This window comes from Erithacus rubecula (assembly GCF_903797595.1).
Source record: "Erithacus rubecula genome assembly, chromosome: 9".
NCBI classification, from domain to species: Eukaryota; Metazoa; Chordata; class Aves; order Passeriformes; family Muscicapidae; genus Erithacus; species Erithacus rubecula.
In genome coordinates, this window is record NC_136660.1 from 23,350,118 (window position 1) to 23,371,352 (window position 21,235).

The window sequence follows — 21,235 nt, forward strand, 5'->3', positions numbered from 1 at the left end:
TTTTGGGTTGACTCAAAGGAGTGTGGGAGAAAAAGGGGGGAAAAAATGCAGATGATTGTAGGAGTGTTAACATGGCAAAGGGAAACCTAGAGTAGTAACCAGGCTACATTGCAGAAAGAGAATAAAAAATTCAACTAGAAGTGTCTTGCAGTGGTTCTCCCCTCAGAAAAACCTATGGGCTCAATCCCCCTATCTTTGGAAACTTTGGATTCCACTTCTGTAGATGATTAACAGAGAAAAAAATGTGACCTGACCAAACTCAGGCATTTTTGAGTTCCTCCTATCTAGAGTGCCTTCCTGACTCCACTGCTATCTTTATTAGTGTATTTGCTCCATGGGATCATTAGGTAGAAATCTGACTTTTTTTTTTTTTCTTCTAAGTAAGGGAAATCAAGAAAAACAACAACGTTGCTTCAGTCAGCATTTTCACAGTCCTCATTCACAGCCAATAAATCAAGCAGCATTCAAACAAAAGCAAGCTATAACTTGGGGAGGGGAAGAGGAAAAAAATCCCTATAATTACATGTTGAATGGAAAAAGATGACTATATGAGATGTTCTACACTGCTGAGAGATAAACCTCTATTTTAAGCAACCTGTTGCATCACATCTTGTTTGAAGAGAAATAGGATGTCAGCACTGACAGGTTCAGATGCAGATACAAGACAAGTGGAAGAACCATACAGAGCACTAAAATCTAAATGCTGTGTGAACCTAGATGAAGAAAGCTCTCATCAATTGCTCATCCTGACACCCTACATCACTGAGACAATATCTAACCTAAAGTCTCCCCATGAGCATTTACAAAGGAGATTCTCAAGTCAAAACTCTCTGCTAGGACTGCTGTTCCAAATACAAAACAAAATACAATACACAATGAGAACTTCACCTGCCCTTGGAATGCAGTCCCTCTACGTTAGGAATATCTAACATGGACAGACAAAAATCAAAGCAAATTAGCTGAAACCATTGGTAAACTTGCAAAAGGGCTATAGCCAGCAATCTGACCTCATATCCCTAAAAGTAGCTGCCCCAAACAGCTCAAGAGATCACAATCAGCCTTTCAGCATTGCTATAAATAGATTTAAATAGGTTGCAGAATAACTCTTATACTGGAAACACATTAAAATTATATACAACAGAAAGCCTTGTTAGGTCTCACAGATCTGAACTCAGATATGGGCTTTTAACTTGAAACATGAAAAAAAAAACCCCTCTAAAACTGCAAGTTAAGGCATTTCCTCACTGGAATGGTCCACAGCCTTTGCAGACACTGCAGTGTTACTTTAGTCACCATTGTATCACCTCAGACTTTCCTTTACATTTCTTCAAGAGGCATTATGAACAATTTGGGCTTCCCTGTCCATCTACAGAACGATTTACAGGCTAACAATGAGTGAATGACCAGAAAAGCTCACTGCAGGCTGCAGGGCTCCTTTACCTGATGTACCACCATCCTTCCAGGTTCTTCTGGATGACCTCCACGGTGACCCCTTTCTCGAACCCAATCTCATCCTTCCCCTGGCTGGCATACGGCTGGATGGTGACATATTTCTCTTCTAGTGAGGGGAGAAAAGGCAACATGAGTTAGTGTGAGCATCAGCCCAGCTGTTTTTCTGCACTGCTTGCTTTTAAGCTGCTCTGCAGCGATTACGTGAAGCCATTACCAAAGGCGGAGCCCTGCTCAGGGGCCCACGGGTTATTTATGCTGACGACATGACAGATAATCAGCCCCTTGCCACTACCCTGCTGCTGATAATCACAAAAGGTTTCCATGCCAATAATGACACAAAGTCCCCAGAGAGTTTCCCCCCCTCTTCTTCCCACCTCCCTCCCCCCTCCAAGTTCCTCGAGCGGGTAAGGGAGAGGATTTGAAGCTGGACTTCACTCCCGTACTGTAACTTGACAGAATCAGTCTGGCTGCCAAATCAGCCGAGCATCACCGCGGGAGCTGCAGCCAGTTGGCTCCTTGCTCACACACATGGCTGCATGGAGCATCGTGTTACCGAAACCCGAGCCCTGCATCCCAGGGGGACACGGCTCCCCAGCCCAGAGGGCTGGCCCAGCACACCGCCCTCCCTGCGCCTCCCAGGCAGCAAAGCTCTACAGCAACGAGCTTGAAACATTAAAACAAAACTGACAGAAGAACAGAAGAGGTTTTCACATGACAGGAGACGACGCAGCATTTGCATCCATGGGTTGTGAAGTGTTTTAGAAACATATTTTTGCTAAACTCACTCCAGAGAAAAGCACGTGTGGCACTGGGGAAGGAGGGTCAGAACTAAGACACGCACTTCAAAAGCACAGACTGGATTTCAGGTATGGTGTTTGAGCCAAAAACCTAGCATCCCCATTCATCTCCAGCATCTGTCCCCTTCTCATCTGGGTAGGTTTTAAGCAGACTTGCTGACAGCAAGCCAATAAGCAGAGCAGAACAGACACTTGTCAACTTCTTCCACCTACCCAGAGTCATTTAATGCAGCATTCCCATTACACCCAAGGCCAACCTTTCCCTTTGGAGCTTAAAAAAATTACACCTGCCATTGAAAACTCAAACTACCATCCTTCCTTTGCAGCAGAAGGCATGGAAATTGTCATAAAACTCTCCTCAACCCAAACTATGGTGCATGTGGCAGCATGAGTTCCTGTAGCTAGATTAAAGGCAGGAAAGGAAAGCAAATAAGTGCACCCCAGCCAGCCTTCCCAGCACTTTCTACCAGCAGTGACAACAAGGAAGGGAAAGAACAAATGGAGGGCTGTCAGTGCAGAGGAATGGGCAGGAAATGAAGTGAATCCAAAGCTCCTGATCACTGCAGAACAAAGGAGCTATGAAAAGGTTGCAGCAGCTTGAAGTGAACACTCTTAAAACCAGTAAAACAGATTCAAGCAGCTGTTTGGTTTTGTGGCTCAACTGCATTTTGTTGCTGGGTGAAGCATAGAAACTTTAATGAAAAACAAACCAAAGCCCTTACTGAGACAAAGTAAGCCCTTACCTCAGAAAAGGGAAAGTAATGTTGACAGAGCATCTATTGGTAGTGAATTCAGCAAAGCTACATCTCTGAAGCCAAGTTCCCTTGACTGGTCACATTTGGATCCTTCTAATTCTGATGGGGAAAAATCTGCCAAATCCTTTGCTACCAAGAGGAAAAGACTCTCTGCTGCTCTCCCCTAGGAGAGGTCCTTAACTGGCTTACCACTGGTAAGAAATTCCAGCTAGTTTGTAATTAGCACCATCAGCAAATGACACCTTCCTCACAGAAATACTCCACTGCAAGATGGGCCTGGCAAATGAAATCCCAGATTCCAAGCCACAGGACAGGACAGTTTTCCTGGCTAGGTTTCTGCTCTGGGTGGTAGAATTGCACTAATTTTTCCTCTGTTTTCAAGTTTGCTGCAGAAGGAGCTCCATGTCTGGTTTCCACTGTATGCAAAGCACTAAACTGAACTGCAGAAGAACCCTGGGCAGCTAGATCTTGTCCCTGTGAGGCCAAGGGAAAGTTCAGAACTGCTCTGTCCAGATAGACATTGTTTTAGACACTTCCAGGGATGTTTCTAGGACAGAAATACTGAGCTAAGCATATATTTGCTGAGTCTTGGAAGAAGGCCCTCTTTTTTTCTTTCCCCCATACCAAAGCTGCTTTATAAGCCAGGCTGTCAGAGGTCACCCTTGCCACTTCAACTCCCACAGAAATTGCTGTGTTTATTCTATTTTTCCTCCACACAAACACCAGGCTCTGCTTCAGCTAAAGTCAGCTGTTTGGCTCCACTTATGGGCAGAGTGGTCTCACTCTTCAGGGATGTGGCTTCCCTTTTTCTGCAGACAACCATGCACAGGGTGCTCATTCCTAGCTTCCAACACAACCTTCCAAACCTCTGTGTGAGGGATTGAGGCAGTGGTCACCCATCACAACCAACTGATCACCCAGGAGAAAGAGCAGGGCTCTTCTGAACTGCCCGTCTCATCCTGTCCATGAGCACCTTCACTGCTTACATCTTCAGTCCTGTGGCTTTCAACTCAAGACTACTGCTTTTTGAGAGAAAAGCCCTTTAGATGACTCCTCCCTATACAGGAGAACTCAAAAAAATGAGTGCATAGAAACAGGGAGGGACAAGAGAGAAAAGGGATCTGCCATGAAGTAACACAATCAAAAGTGTTAAAAATCAACTCTAGAAAAGAAGGTCCCATAATGTTTTTGTTTAGCAGCTCTATTTTTAAGCCAGCAGATTAAAGCCACTATTACAATTTCCCCTTGCAAAGTACTTTGACAGCAAAAAACTACATTTCCAAGATTATACACATTTGGTTTCTGTCAATGCTGCAGAAGATACCACAAACATACATGAGGTTTATAACTTAAACAGTATTCTGGAGATATGAGCCCCCTTGTAATCAAAGTGTAAACTCTGTTTTGTTTCTCAGAGATTATCTCTAGCCAGTGGACACTTTGTATAAACCAAGATTTGCAGAAGGGAGCAGGGGAGCTCTCAGTGGATGTGCCACTGAAGAGGACTGATAACAGCATTCAACATATCAGATTATTATTCAGAAGTCTTTAAGAGAAGATATTTGACACTTCATGACTGATATGTAATGTTACTGTGAAGACTTAACATGGATAAATGGTTTCATGAGAGAATCAACAGAGCATCAACAGCAGGATGACACTGCTCTGAGTTACACTGACAAATCTGATATATCATGCTGGTTTCATTCAGCTTCTGTGACAGGCAATAGTATAAATCAGAAGTCAGTGAACCATCCCAGACCTACTATTGAAGTTATATGCCCAAATCTACAGAGAATACAAAACCATATAATTTTGGTTCATTGAGTTTTGACTTTAAGAATTACCAGGAAAAAAAAAAAACAAGACAAACAAAAGGATAATTTCTATTCCCCAGCTGCAGCTTCTATTACATCAACCTCAGTGTTGAGGTCAAGTGGGCAGAATAAACTTTACTACATGCTACAAAGCACATACACCAGCTAAAAGGCTGCATTTAGAAACAATGGGATAAAAGTCTTACCCCCTTCGAGATGAAAATGGCAAGAAGGCAGCTCTGCTCTCAGTGACATCCAGAGATCTTTAATTGCTCAGCTAGCCAACTTCACTCCCATTTCTTTACCACTAATTTTCAGGCCAAAGACACCTTCCCCAGCTGAGTTGAAGGAGGCTCCTCTCTGGATTTTGAGCTGCCCTAGTAAATCTGAGCAAGGCATGCATGAACAAGCAAAGCCCATTTGGCAAAGAGCTACAATACACATCTGACACATCATGCATTATCCAACTGCAACCTACTTAGGTTGGAAGGAAAGGATTAGCATGGGTCATTTGCTCTCCTCCCCAGACACAGACACTATTTAAAATATGTGCAATCAGATTTTTTGCACTATTTCACCCACCCAGCTCACACCTTGCTGCTGTAGCTGTGCTCTGCCCAGCCCTCCCTGACACTGTGACAACCCAGTGCTCAGTCCACTCCTTTTCCAAAGCCTCAATTCCCTGTCAATGTATCTTTCTCCTCTTTCCTCTCCTCCTTCCCAAAAGGAGGCAGGCTTCTATTTAGCTCTGATTCTAACTCAAATCTCCTGAATAAATACAGTAGAGAACTAGGAACTGAGACAGATCTTGATGGAACACTGGGAGAACAGCAAGGAGAGCAGAGAACAGTATTTATGTCCTTGGAACAGCCCACAATCCTACAGAGAGGGCTTTATCTAGCAGCAAAGATTTCCCTCCAATGTAGCACAGGTACAGCTGTCCAGCTGGAAGGTGTGCACATGTACAGGACAAAAGATCTGAGCTGTACAGTGCCCTGCATTACAGCCACACACTACATGGTCTACACAGATGTACAGAACAGACCTGGTACAGACACTGGTATTTGAGTGTTAGGGGTCACTTTCTCACAAGTCATTAACATCTAATGTCCTTCTGTGACCACTAGAAGAGGACAAAAGAAGCAAAAAGGAAGGAAAACAAAAATATACCCACCAAAACAAGAACACAGCCATTTTGTGTTCCTCCAGCAACACCACAGTGTTCTGCCAAGCTTAGGCTTTTTCTATACAGAAATAGCTATAGCTCTAAAACTAAAAAGCCACTTTAAAATCAGTTGTTGAATGCAGAGCAGAGTCAAGGCAACCCATATAAAACTTGATCTAAAACCTGGCTAGGACAGTTTAAGCACACCCATGTTTCTTGTCCCACCCATTTTAAGATGCAGTTTAATGAAGTGCAACTTTTCACATAAAAAGAATTTATAATGCAGCTATTAAACCATGATATGATTTACAGCAGAGCAAGATGACCTGCAGCCACCTTGGCAATGCTCATCAAGTAGCAATAGGTCACCTCTGCATCACAGTGTAATAAGGACTGAAATATTCCTTCTGTCTTGCCCAGCCTGTTCACTGGCTGTGATACAGCATACTGGCTGTAGAAAATGATTTGACTTCTTAGGAGGACTTAATGTCAATGACAATTTTTTTGGAAAATTGCAGACCTTGACAACTGTGCTTTTTGTTTTCACCTTTTGTGTAGGGCTGCAGGTTGTACATAGTGAGCAAATTGGGTACATTCCAACAGATTCCCTTTAAACAACCTATTTCCAAATAAGTTTTCTTTTGTTTCACCTGATGCATTTCTGTCAGGTATTAAAAAGGGAATCTCTGAAGAATTTTTAAGCATTGGTTATTGCATTTTCCATACCAGGTGACCTGTTCCTCCCACAGGAAAAACCTCAGGACAGCTAAGATGAAGTTCCATTCCCTCCTGAAGAAATTGTACCTACTTGGCTGACAAAGCAAGACACTGAACTTAACACCCTGTGAGGCTCCTCCAATCCCATCTGTCAAACCAAAATTCCATATTTTTCATGTGTGACTGTGCATACACACACTCTACATTGAAGTTATGAGGTGTCTTGACATGGCAACTTGGTCCCTCCTCTGGCTGTCTGGATTTATACTTAATGTCAGATCAAGGAAAGCAGACCTGTGGTTTTACAGCTCGAATTGTAACAGAGCTTCACTAGCTCTTTCCAAATCTTCCTTTTTCTATCTTCCCAAATCCCTGAGCACTGATTATTTCGGATTCCTCCTAGTCTGTCACCAAGGTGACTTATCCTGACATTTTCAAAGTCCTCCACCACTGCTGCTCCTCACTGGCCCTCCAGTGACTCTTGCACAGCCTCTACAGACACCTCCTGCCTGCTCTGCTCCCTTCCCAGCCTTCCAGCACACACTGCTCCTGCACAAAGCTCTTGGCACAGCAGTGCTCTGGCATTTCAGCCAGACACCAACCAAATGCATTCCTAATTCAGTTGTTCCATCTTGAATTTACAAGCCTGTGTGCTGTGCCTTGCTTTAATGTTCTACTACAAACACTCACACAGTCGTGGATTTCCCACTCCTTCATTTTCTGTGATCTTTTCCCACTCAGCCTCGTGCCTTTCATATGATGCCTATGATCAACCTGAGCAGGCTGCTTCCTTGATGGCATCAAATAACCTGAAGCTCTCAAATCCTTCCTAAAATAAGCCTTACCTACCCTGATTTCCTGCCTTACCAAACAAGCTCAGTTTTAGTCCTTCTGTAAAAGCTTTTAAAAATACTGAATAAGGATCATTTTACACTGTGAAAGGCCCTTTGGTTGCAATAACATTCATGCCAAATTGCCACTTGCCCACGCTCCTTTGATGCATGGATTTCCTTCCTTTTGTTTAGGCTGTAAACTATTTGGGACAGGAGCCTTGCCTTTAGCAGCTGAAACACCAAACGTGGTTCCAGCCCTGCACAATCAGTCTCATCTTTCCCAGGCAAACAGCCAGTGCTGAGACGTTTCTGTTCCAAGTTCTGAGCACCCCATTTCACATTCCTCTCCTTCACCTCTATTTTCTAAGTTTTCTCTTTTCTCCTCCATTAATAAGCGTGGAAGTTATCAGCAGCACTTCAGGAGCCAACCAAATAAGGGAGTCATTTCCTTTGCTCAGCTGGTGCTTGTACATGCCCCCAACTTTCTGTGACCCCATTCTGATTTGATATGCCAGCAGGGGTAGGGGGAAACTGGGCTAGAAATTAACCAATTAATGATTTCTCAGCAAAATGCAACAGCCCCAAACCTACATCTTCCAAACCACAGAAGAATTTTCTTTCAAAATACTTTCCCCTCTGTCAGCAGTCTGTGTTTGCCCTCCCCCCTCCTCTGCTCCACCCCCCCTTTGTCAGACCTGCCTCTGGAAAAAGTCTCGCTGTTCCAGAAAGAGATGCATTAATTCAACATGCACTTTGTTCTACTTGCCTAAATATGCAGGGAGAGAATGACTGTCCACAGTTATCAAATGTGTTCATCTGCAGACAGAAGCTCTTCACCCTTTGTCCCTCTTCCCCTCCCTGTCTTTTCTGTTTTAAATAACAGAAAACCTTATGCCAACAGATAGAAAAGAACAATAATGACATTTCTTCTAAACAGCTTTGTACTGCGCATGCTCTTACTTCAACCAAGCAAGGAGCAATAACCATTTACTACTTTCCTTGGAGAACAGAGTAAAAAAATACAAAACAAAAACCAAATCAAAGTAAAAAAAAACCCAACCAAAGGAGAGAACAAACTAAGTCTGAAGCTGCTCTGTGCCAGCTTGAATTAACACAGCATTGTCACTCACAGCCTTGTGCTGTGATTGACAAAATTTTCATCACCATCAGGCACAAGCAGGGAAGAGTGAAAACAAAGGGGGAAGTCCCATAGAGGAGACTAAGAGGGCAGAGCAGCTCTGGTGAGATGCAGGAAAGGGAAAGAGCACAAAGCACATCAGCCAGGCTGGATTACCAGCACTGATCAAGTGCTCTTCCCACAGTTACAGAACTGGCTGCAGAACCACCCAGCTGGGCTGGGACATGGGATTCCAGTATTAAGACCAACTCAGGATGAGGTTCAAGTATCAAGACCACTGGGTTACATGGCTGCCTTCCCTCTACACACTACCTTTCCCATCCAGCTCTCTTTCCCCAAGATAGGCAGGCATTAGGAAGTTCTAGCTTTAACTCTTTCAATGAATAGCTTATTGCTTGTGCTAGGAACTACTCCTAAATAATTGGCTCATTTGGCAGAAATTCAGCCCATATGTCACTATATTGTTGGTATAAATAACTTTAAAGTGCTTTCCTGCATTGTAACAGCTCCAGTTGAAAGCACTGGGCACAAAACCAAAGCAGCAATAACTTAGGTCAGATATCTGGCATAGAAGACAGGCATGTAACCTCCCAATTTTACCAATCAAACTGTAAAAGCACAAATGACTTTTCATTAAGTTAGCCTGTAAATAATCCAAAGTTCCCTTCCAGGGGAAGTTCCCAATAAATGCATGTGCAGAATTACTATTTAACCCTGTACAAAACAAGACCTCTGCAGCTTGCAGGTCTAACGAGTGTCAAGTCTGAGGAAAACTACACACTTTCAGGCTTCTCCTCACAATCCATATTTGTATTACTGGAGTTTCAGAATGTACAGCAAAAAGTTTAGAAAATGTATAACATTTAACATTAAAAAACCCACAAGCTTTGCAGCTACATAAGAAACACAAACCAATGTAATCTCTTAGATCTGGGCACACCACAGACCATTTTAAAGAGAAAAGTTCAGCAACAAAAGTCATCTGTTTCTCTTTGTAGAAACAGACTACAGCTGTTCTTTTTGCAGATTTTTTTCATATTTAAAAAAGGAGCACTATCATGATATTCAACAATTTGTCTTTCATGTTTCTTATTCACAGATCCAGTAGCATTGCTCCCAAATACCTGGAGATCAGAGATGCCCAGCCTCTTCAAATAGCTTTGGAAAGGGTAGAAATAATTAAGCCATATGTTACCCCTAATAATTCTCTCCCATTAGGCAGTCTAACAGGGAAGCACTCTTCCTTTCTACACTCAGGCTTTCTCAGTGTTTTTAATATTCAAGTCACTTAGAAAATTCTGCCCTTCAGAAAATGCTTAATTCCTTTGATTCTGGACTTAAAGTGCTTCCATGACAGGCCTAACTGATAAAAATGCTTCTTAGTGGTACCCAAGCATAAATACAAAGAGAGGCATCCTTTACTCCTTGCTTTTAAACTCCAGTGAACTCCTGGAGCTAACCCTTCCAAGCAAGGACTATTTCAAGCAGAATATTGCTGGGTGGGAAGAATTTCAGCCAAAATGTTTAATTGAGTTTGTTTCCAAGGAAGAGGCCAAGTGGGGAAGGGGAAGCTGTTCTGTTTGTGTTGAACAATTCTGGCAAACTCCTGTTTGAACAACTTGAGTTCTTCTGTGCTTTGGAGCAAGGACTTGAAGGTTGGCAGGGGGGTGCATATGTACACTTCATGCATTCAGTCATTTCAGTGCAAACCCACCCAAATTTGGCCTTGTTAGAACTCTTCTGGGCTGGGATGGGAGGGGAAGATGGGAGAAAATGTCTCCTGACCTCATATAAACTGTGCTCTGTTAGAGAACAGCAGGCTGGACACCCAGAGAGACTCATACTTTCAACAACTGCAGTTTGGAAGGCACAGATGTCTGCACAGGCTGCAGCTCTGCCAGATCATGAAGCCACTGTCTCCAACTTGTGCCCATTAATTCAAGTCACTTTCTTTACTTCCAATAAGCCTGCTCTTGTAAGCATTCCCTAACCTATCATTTCTGATGACATTAAACAGCTTATTTTTAGCCAGCCTGGCTAGCTGTGGTTGAAATACATTGGAGAGACCTTATAGAAGCAGCTCAGTCACACAGGGTGCCCCAAACCTTGGACAGAATCATAGATTGCTGAAGTCTGTGCCAAGTCAAGTACCAAGATTCAGTTTAAGATAAAGCACATATTCTCCAACACCCTCAAAACCCCAGCCCTGCTTGGGCCTAATAGGGAAGAAACTGTAATGAAGCAAGAAAAAGGCAAGGATTGAAGAAATTAGGGGAGCCTGTACTGGGGAGGACTGCCAGGGAGGACACTGCCACTGCTCAGAGAGCAGGTCTGGAGAAGATGCACACAGATGGTGGGCATCAGAATGCAAGTGGGATAACTTGGGAATGTAACTTAGGTCCTTGAGTATGAGCAGCTGACTGCTGAGGGACTGGATATGCAGTCTTAATATTTTATAGAGCTTTGTTTACAATACAGTATGAATATGAAAGAATGCATTTGTTTTCACCAGTAAATAAATTGTTTAGAAAACTGATTCCCATAAATTCTCCCAGTTAAATTGCCAGAAAACATCTAGCAGAGTCTGACAAAACAAAGTAAGGAGCTCCCAAACAGTTGGGGTACAGAAATAAGAACTTTTTTTTTCCCCCAAGACAGTATGTGTTCTTATGATGGTTTTTGGTGCCTTCAGAATGCATTTGGTGGCTGAGAAGCAAGACCTTGTCTTATGAAGGTAGTTTCAGTTGCTGCAGGGCCAAGCTATGGCAGGAAGAACATTGAAGAACTCTTGTTGCCTTTGTTCCCTCAATAATAATAATTTGAAGTGATGTTAAAGGGTCACTGAAATCTGGATGTGCTTGAGACAGGAGTTGCACACAGCACATCACCAAATCCAGAAGGTAAATCTGCCACTTTAAAAGTACATTCTCTCCTTCATAGGAAAAGGCACCTTTCCATGAACTGAGAATAATCTCTGGCACTTACATACAAATCCATTCCCTCAGTGAGGTTGTCTGAAAATTACAGAGGTGCAAATGTCCCCCCCTTTCCTTTCCCAAGTGCAATGAATACATCTGGATGGTTTTCCAAGTGGAGCAGGAGATAGACAGGGATACCTTTGCTTTGGGAAAGATGATTCACCTGCTCTTAAGAAATACTTTGTTTAGAGGGTTCCTCAGACTTTACCCAAACACAAAGTGTTCACCCCCTACCCTGCCATACTCACTGTTAGACCAGCAAAAGCTAAAAAAACAAAGAACAAACCAAAAAAATTTAAATGCTGTTGTTGGTAGCATTTTCAATACCTAGGAATGATGCCAAAAACTCCAAGAAGTTCTTGAGCATCTGTTTAGTACCAATCACTGCTTGCAAGGAAGAGAGGTACTGCAACTGGCATGATTTTCATCTTTCCACACCACACCCTTTTCCAGAGTGCACATCTCTGACCATGGCTTTTTGGCATTCAACTCATTTTACCAGCCCTCAAAGTATCATTTGTCCTTACTGAGGCAGCAAAGACTGAGCACAAAGATGCCCAAGTTAAAACACAACAGATGTGAGCTTCCCCAACAGCACAGAGTCAGGCTGCAGAGCTACCCTTGTCTGGCAGCCTCCAGCTGCTGGGGTGCCTGATCCTGGCTCTGACACCGTCAAGCACAAAATTCACACCCCAGCTCTGCAGCTGTGGCCCCTCTCTACCAAAGTACCAGAGATGCAGGTCCCAGCACACAACAGCTGAAGCTGCAGTGTGGTTTTGGTGGCCCCTGAGTGCTGGTGCCAGAGGAAGCTGTGAGTTCACCTCGGCTCTGCTGCCTGTTGACAATCCCGCCCAGCGTCCATCGCCGGTCCAGGCGCCGCAGGTGAGCCTTGCGCCGCTTAGAAACTAGTTTGGAACATGGATGGGAACAAAACAAAGGGAAAAAAAAAGCAGAAAAAAAATGATGGGAGGGTGAGGAATAAAAACAAAACATGGTATTTACAAGCACTGGTCTTGTTAGTGGGAATGGGTTAGGTGGGATGTAATGTTTTGGTTTAGGTTATACAGTGCAGTGGAACAAGTTAACTTCTTGAGCTTGAGCAATGTCAGCCATCCAGAACTCTTGCTATTGGCTTTTCTTAAAAAGTATTAATTAAAATAAAAGTATCAAAAACATATACACACTCCAAAACAAGCTACACAACCAAAGACAACTTGTCCAAGGAGAGTGCAGTGGCAAGACACATCATCACTGCTGTTGCATCTTCTAATTCAGCTGCATGATCTTTGGATAACTCAGCCTAATTCATGTGACATCAAACCCAACAGGGCTCTAAACCTCTCTAAGAAAAATTATCACACTATAAGCAAACTCCCAAGCTCTTATGTAGGCTCCCTCATAACAGCAGCACTCAGGAACTGAACCCAAGTGAAAAGTGTCTGATGTGCTTGCAAGACATGACTTGCATTCATTGCCACAGATGGTTCTCAGATCAAAACTTCTAATATGCAGATTATGATATAGGGAAAAAAACTAACCTTGCAAATACTGAGCAGGCTCAAGAAGCTAACAAGCCAGGACTGAGTGTTAGTTACATACTCAAACAATAACTTATGCTTAAAGTATAAACAAAGACAAGACACTTATGGAAATGGCACTGTGAGAGCAGCTGTGCACAGAGGACACCACTTGTTTTCTGGACCACATACTTAGATATCTATTCAGTTTCTTCTTCTGCCTGTACAGGTGTGAAAGACACTGGAACTATTAGATTGGCACAGAAACACAGACAAACACATTTTTTCCCTTCAAGGGCTTCCATCCCAAGTTGGCTACTATTGCACAGGTGCTTGGTGTGACTGCAAAGTGATGCAACATGTTGCAAGGCAATGATAGCTCAAGTGCAAACACAATCATTTTACCAGTGGTTCTGGGAAGCTGTTCATAAAATTTGATATCACATCATTAACAATAATTCAATTCTGCATATGTGCACTTATTCAGGGATTATACCCTCATAATGGAGTGGACACCATTGTCTTCTAGAACTGTGCTCTGCAGACAATCAGGCACTGTAAAATTATTTGATTGAGAAATCATTAACTGGATAAGAAAAATAGTAACTTCACCAAAGAGTGGCATTTGACTTTTTGTCCTTCATATCTGTCAGGGACTTCGACCAGACTTTTACATGCAGCTCATTCTCCTCAATTTCTCCTTTGCTGTAAGGCTCAAATCTTTCCATGCCACCCTAAGTGGAGGTATGGTGAATGGTGTTGAACAGGTACTTTATCTAGTCTCTGGTACTCTGTACTTCCCTTTGATCCTGTGATGGTAAATAATCAACCACAAATTTTCAGATGAGCCCAGTCTCAAGATTATAGACAGCTGTGGCATAGGCTCACGGAAATCAGTGATCCTCCTGGAAGCCCATGGAGGGACAAGGGATGAGCACATTCAACCTGGTGACTTTCCTCCAATCAAGAGGACATGAGACTGCCAGATATACACATGCTACTCAAAAGACAACACAAGACACCTCTCTGGACACACAGATTACAGCAGAGAGACAAGTGAAGTTGCAATAAGGTTGTGCGTGTTAAGAGGTTTTTGTACAAAAAAGGAGGAAATGAAATGCAGAATGTAAAGGCTTGCAGGATGGAGGGGTGCAGAAGGAGTAGAAACTGGCTTAAGGTGTCAATAGAGAGCAGTCAGCTTGCTCCTTCTCACTGGGAGTTTGGAGGATTTACCCATCCAGGAACAGCCCTTGAAAATAGGATCACATAGATCCACCACACCATGTCCTCATAATGTATGGCCATCCCCAGTGACAGCCCTTTTATGCCACAATGATGTTGTTGTACAGGGCTTTTTCCTCCTTAAAAATACTGAATTTCGCCATTTGATCCCAGACTTGAACTTGGTTGGTCATGCCACAGTCACCAGAAAGGTTGCTTATTAACAAGTGTCTACACCTTTCCAGAGATTATTTTAACATGTTTACTTTAGCAGCTCCTGTAGCTGTTAAATGTTTCTCTAGATTGCTTTCTGATTGTTTTCCAATCCTAGCAACATGGTGTTAGTCTAAACACAGGCCCAGGTAACAAATCAGCTGTCTGCCTTCATCCAGACAAAAATGTTGTGCAAGCTCAGGTGCAGGGAGGAAACACTTTTGTCTTCCTTAAGGAACAGACTATTTAAATGGAGACACATGGAAGTATTACCATTGTGTAGAGGCAGAATTATTACTAATAAGATGCATTCTCTCTCCTCTATCTTTGCCACAGCAAAGCAGACTTCTAGGTTTGCCTGGCTTGTGCACTTGTTCCAGGCTGTTCTAATGGGGAGGGACAGGGGGCTCATACACAAAGCTCCTGGTCCTTGAAAGCTGGGAAAGCAGAGATTGCACAGTTGCAGGAAGTCAGTGTCTGTTGGAGTCACTCTGAAGCTTGAATAAGCTCTGAATTCTGGGGCTAAAGCACTTAATCCACTAGAAGTGGAGTTACATCAGAGCCCCTTTCTCCTGCCTGCTTGGAGAGAGCTGGCAAGTTTTCTGTCTAGGTACAGTCACTTTGATACACCTTTTAAAAGACAAGGAATCCAAGTAATTCTTTCCTATGAAATAATTATATGGAGAAGAATAGCCCAAGTAGAGAAGAACTGGAGGGGAAGAAACAAAGAAAGTAGGAAGTCTCAGCTCAGATGGTTAAGAACAGAAAGTTACTAAAAAGCAAGCAAGCAAAATCTGGGGCACATGAAAGCAGCTGCAGAGGTTGTGCAATTAGATCTGTCATTGAGATGGAACTGAGCAAAAAGGGAAGGGCAGTGTCAGGTTTCAGCATATCTGGATTTAGAGTAAGGCATGGAGCAGGACTGCTGACCATAGGTGAAGAGACCAGTGTAATGGATTGAAAGAGACCAAGAGGAAGGAGATAAGGAATATTTGATGGAATTTTCATTGCCCAGGACAGAGAGCTGTGTGGCAGCTCCCCTGTGTAAAGTACACTCCAGAGGGCAACATGAAAGGAGGAGGAGAGCTTGAAATGAAAGCAGTTTAAGCAATAAGGCTGTCAAGCATGCACCATATTTAAGAGTCAGGAAAAGGGAAGGAAGCTGCAGACCAACAGACAAGGCATTCTTCAGTGCTTGCAGACCAGAGCAGTAAAGTTTTGGGTTTTAGTAACAGGCAAACTTTACTCACTGCTTTTGCATCCATTAAGATGTTGCATCATACAAGACTGGTTCCTGGCCTACCAGTCTACAGCCAGTCTGTCTCTAAACCAGGATATGGGTAAACTTGAGCAGGGAAAAATGAGTTACAAAGATTTCAACAAGCTGCAGATGTCACCCTTGGAGCCCAGCACAAAGTCCTGTTTTGCTTGTGTGCTATTTTAATGGGTAGATGGTCACCCCAACACATCTAAGCCTCCCTCCTGTGCTAAGGAAAGGTCAGCTGTGTTTCCACATACATTTTACATAAGTGTCACATCAACAGCATCTAGATTTAGCAACAGATTCACTAGAATGGAGCAAATCAAAATAAAAGTGTCCTTTGTACACAGTTGCTACATGGGAAGCCCATTAAGATGTGGTTAGTCTTTCATAATGGAACTGAGGAACGTGCGATGCTGAACTATTCCATTTCTGGAACCTGAATTAAGCATCCTTAGTAAAAAAAAAAAAAAAAAAAAAAAAAAAAAAAAAAAGTAAAAAAAGCAGTGCAGCTAAATACATATACATGACAAATGCCATATCACTTCTAACAGAATGAGGAATGAGACCATACCAAATAAAATTACATTTTCACACAACCACAGATCATGGCAAACAGCAGTGAAACTAGTTTCAAAGGTTAACTTAAAGGAAATTAATGAGAAGCAACCATTACAGTTGAATCTCATTCCTTTCAATGGCCTGTGGCTCTGTCATGCATGTTCTTCCAATTAGAAGCTCTTACTTGGGGGAAAAAAGCATAAAGCAAGTGAATATCAATTTTCTCTTGGTAAGAAAAAGCTTTCCATACCTTCCCCAAATTTAGATGTGTTGATATCAGAGTCATCTCTGGTTCCATTTTGGGACTCTAGGTATGTAGCAGGGACCCATCCCTGCTCCTCTGCTGTGCTCACAAACCACCAACCTACAAAAAGAAGCAAAAGAAGTTTCTCAGTCAACATTTAGAGGAACAAGAACAGTAAAATGCTACAGAGAAGACGGCAGAGTCAGCAGCTCTGGTGCATGTTTGAGGCATTCTGCAACTTCCTAGGACAAGAAAGGGTTTAGTGCTATCACACCATTTCTATCAGATCCTCTCCCAGTGACAGTGTGCAGGCTTGCTAGAAAAAGGATGCAATGAAGCAAATATCAATTTATTTTAAGAAATTCAAAGTCTATCCATGACAACAGTGACTCAAGTTCTCTTATTCAGTTTCTCCAAGCTGGTCTTGCTAGATGTACACCTACAGTATCAAAACACTTTGTATGTGTAAATATGTACATGTGCACATATGTGAAACAGCACAAACACTGCCCAAATCCCAATATGAAGTATTACAAAAAGCAAATGAGGGAAACAGCAAAGGCATTCATAGAAGTGCATAGATTTCAGAACAGGATATAAAAGTGCTTCTAGAGCATTTGTAACCACAGCTGGTGTTTAACAAATATGACCTGAATTCAATACCCTGGGAAGCTGGAAAGTACTGCACAAAACAGAAATAAAGAGCGAAAAGCCAACTGAAATCTGACTTCAGGACATGAGCACCAGTTACTTGTCTTCCCACCTGAACATCCAAGTTTCAACCAGTACCTACAAAAATGTTAAGTATTCAGCAATATTTGTGGAGATAACCTTTAGGTCGTATCTGTGGGTGGATTAATAAAATTATATGTGTGCCAGTTTCAGATTAAATGCATTTCAACTATAACTATCCTTGCCTCTTTTCTAGTTTGGTTACACTGATTTATTGAATCCTCCAGTGGTTTTGACTTAAGACTCACTCACCCAAGAACTTGCTGCTCTCAGATATGAGCATGACTAAATTCTCTTCCATTCAGATAAGGTCTGGGTTAAGACAACAGGAAAATAAAAAGTCTAACAGGTAAGCAAACCACTTCTGTTGTTTTCTGTGATACCCCAGTTTCCCCAGGAAACAAAAGCTGCTTTGTCAGGACCATGCAAACTGCTTTCCACTGTCATCCTTCCAGCTTCCCTAAAGGGAACAGACCCCTAACAGATTCTGCCTACACTATATTAAAATGTAATCCCAATGAATTATTGCTCTTAATCTGCTGTTAGACTTATTAAACAATCTGAATTAGTCAGTACTATTTCTGTACATGCACCTCAGAACAGTTCACAGACTTTGATGGCTCTCATAAACACAGCAAATTTCACAGAGGCCTGCGTGTGATGAGCAAAGGTGCCAGCCTGGGCTGCAAAGAGATGGGCACCAACACCAGTGAGCTGTGAGGTGGCCACACATCCCTCCCACAGCTGGGATGCCACAGCCCAGCCTAGACAGGGAGAAGGAAGGTCTGCTGGGCTCTGCAGAGAGAAAAGCCACCCTGCTGGAACAATGCTCAAGTGTTCGTGCTGAAAGTCACCCTTATTCATTCCAAATCCTGTCACAGATTTTACCAGAGAACAGTAGCTACAGATCCTTGCTTTCCTCCCTGGGGCATGTGGCTGGGAGACAATGCACCCCAAGCAAGAACCCCTCCCATGCCCCTGGGCAGCTCCTAGGCAGCTCTATTTATTTTCTCTCCACATTCAGACACAGATTTCCATCTTCTGGCCCAGCAGAGGTTTGGAAACTTTGCTTCACGAGGCTCATGGTTGGAAAGTTTAAATTTAGTTATTCTCCCTCCAGGAGGTGGACTCTCCTGCCACGGAGCCCACAGCAGTGAGCACACAGGATCTGCCAGACCTTTCAGAAACACGTCTTCATTGCTCCTTATTTCTCCAGCAATGCACTGACATGGGTAAGCAAACACAGTTTAGCATACACTCATAATTAGGCACAAAATACGAGAAGCTGGCTTCCAGCTGATATTAATTAGACTGGAATAGTTTACGTAAACTCTTCCTTAGAAAGAAATTGAACACAAGCACAAGGAGGACTTGCCTACACTTAAAAACGTACATTTGGGCCAAATTCAAACCACGGTAAAATCATCTTTGGAGGGCTGGATTGCACTTCCTTGACACCAACCCTGTGCTAGCCCGTTTCACAATACAGCTCCTCTGGTTTGGCTCACTAGTCTCAGAGCCAAGTTTAGATCTTTTGCTTGGGACCATAGCTGGGCCTTCATCTAAACATGACTCAGGCTGAAGTTCCTAATCACCACAGAACTCATGAAAGCCACAATTTCTTTCTAAAAATTTCCTTTATAAACTCCGTGCAAGGGTATAGTATAAATGAGAAACCTCTGCAGCTACTAAGAAATCGCAGCATTTGTTCAAGCTCACAGAAAACCAGCCCCCCACTCTGAAATTCTCTGCCCCCATTTCAAGCTTGCTTCTCAGAAGGAGAGAAGAAAGGCTTTAACATAGCCCATTGAAACAGCACATCAACAGAAAAATGTGTGTTTTGCTTAAACAGATTTAACAACTGAGAAGACTGAGAAACTTCCAGCAACACCCCCAGCAGCACAGAAGTCACAAATGGGTGCTCACAAGCAAGATGTGCAAAGTCTCAGAGTGGCCAAGCAGCCACTGTTGAGGCAGCACATCCCTCATGAGACTTAAACCTAAATTATGATGGCACATCCAAGCCATAACCCTACAGAAAGGAAATTACAGCACAGTATAAGAATTGACTCCTAGCAGAAAATGGTTGCAGTGCCAAGGCAGCCTGTGCATGACAGACCCAACCTGCAGAACTCTGCCCTGCTCATCATCAAGCACTTGCACCATCCCCTCATTAGCAGCATTAGGGCAGCTGTTGTTTGGTACCACCACCCCTTCCCCCTCTCACCCTCGGGTCCGTGGATATTCATGGTTTGCAGACAAATTAGAAGGATTGGTCTTTGCACCATTTCAGCCCCAGCTTTCTGCAAACCATCCCTTGTCCCATTCCCTGCCATCTTTCCCAACCCAGAGAATCACAGAAAACTTGCTTTTGAAACACAGAACAAAACACTGCATTTGTTTTGAGTTCTCCCTCTATGCTGGAGTTTAGCTTGACTTCACAATTCATTATTAAAACCATTCTGCAGCAACATCTGCAGGGAATTATGTAAAGTTATCTCTCTGCACTGCCAAGCCAGTCTGAGGTTCACTCTTGCACTCACACCATCTGTAAAAATTAGGCAGTGCTTTACAGCTTGAGTTAACCCTTGCAGGTGCCCCTGTCTCTCAGGCACCAAAACAACTCTAATGCTGATGTGGCATGAATGTCTAGGCTGAGACTCCCAAGCCCTCATCTCTGACAAGGATTTAAAGGGAATTTGAGCTTCACAAAAGCACAAAGGGAGTTGTAGCCACCGTGTCCAGACCAAGTTCAACTTGAGCTTTGCTGCATTACTCCCACTGCCTTAACACTAACCCAAGAACATAATTTTTTAAGGTAGGAGAGCAATTTTGTCCCCACATATGTTGCTGCTTTGGTTGGCATCTGCCAGCACTCCTAAGCTGCAACAGCCAAGATCTCCCCATTCAGAGTCCACCTAGGCTCAGATAACTCCCAGGCATTTCACAAGTTGCCAAGAAATGACCAGCTCCACTTGACAGGCATATAATGCACGTGGCAAGATGGTAATTGCAAAATGGATTGGTCACATTGGAGAATGACTAAATGACAAAAAGGCTTGGATTCTAAAAAAATAATGTTCTTCCCGAAAGGCTTTTGCAAAAGCAAAAGAATTAAGCAAATGTTAACCACAATGTTAACCATGGGAAAATACTGGAGCATAGTTAAAGGAGTACTTTTATGCCAGTTTTCCCCATGTTTGCATGATCCTTACCCATCCATATGTCAATGAATGATACACACCAACAGAACAAGCTATTCCCACTGAAGCCTTGTCAGATCATAAAATGCTGCAAAACACTTTAAATACATAAAACTGCAGGATCATGCTGAACTTCAGTTTCTAATTCTCTCTTCAACCATTAATTTCTCTGTAGACTTTGACTGTCATTTTATGAGCCTAGCTAAAGTAAACAGGACTGACAGCACCACTGTAAAAGGGCATGGCTATTTCTCCAGCATGAGTAGACTGCACATTCTTCTAAACAAATACTTAAGTAACACTCCACCTCTCAAGAGTCTTGGAAAAATCCCACTCAAGCAGCAGTCTGGTACATTTGACACATGGTCTATAGGCTTCAGAGAACTGTTCATTTTTAAGTCCTTCTGCCTTTGAACTCTCTTGAGAGGTTTTTTTGAACCAACAACATAAATTGCCATACAAAGCAGTACTAGGTGCAATTAGGTCACTTCCAGACCAGTCACACAGACTGTTTCATGCCAACAGCTGATTACTTCCCTTCAGAGATATGATCTGCTTCATTAAAAACAGCTAAGATAAGGGTGCTGCTGCACAGTTGAAGGTACTTGCTTTTTCCACCCCTCCAAAGCTC

The 21,235-nt window shown here is 42.9% G+C and overlaps 1 protein-coding gene across 5 annotated transcripts in view; it reads right to left on the reverse strand.

Moving 5' to 3' along the window:
• Window positions 1–21,235, reverse strand: part of SH3PXD2A (SH3 and PX domains 2A) — a 246,181-nt gene that overhangs the window by 21,106 nt on the left and 203,840 nt on the right. For all 5 annotated transcript variants that reach the window (XM_079312063.1, XM_079312062.1, XM_079312064.1 and 2 more), the window contains 3 exons: window positions 16,676–16,789; window positions 12,474–12,557; window positions 1,441–1,558 (listed from right to left, as the gene is read on the reverse strand). In XM_079312063.1, the coding sequence (XP_079168189.1) occupies window positions 1,441–1,558; window positions 12,474–12,557; window positions 16,676–16,789 (316 nt within the window). The remainder of the gene's footprint in view (window positions 1–1,440; window positions 1,559–12,473; window positions 12,558–16,675; window positions 16,790–21,235) is intronic.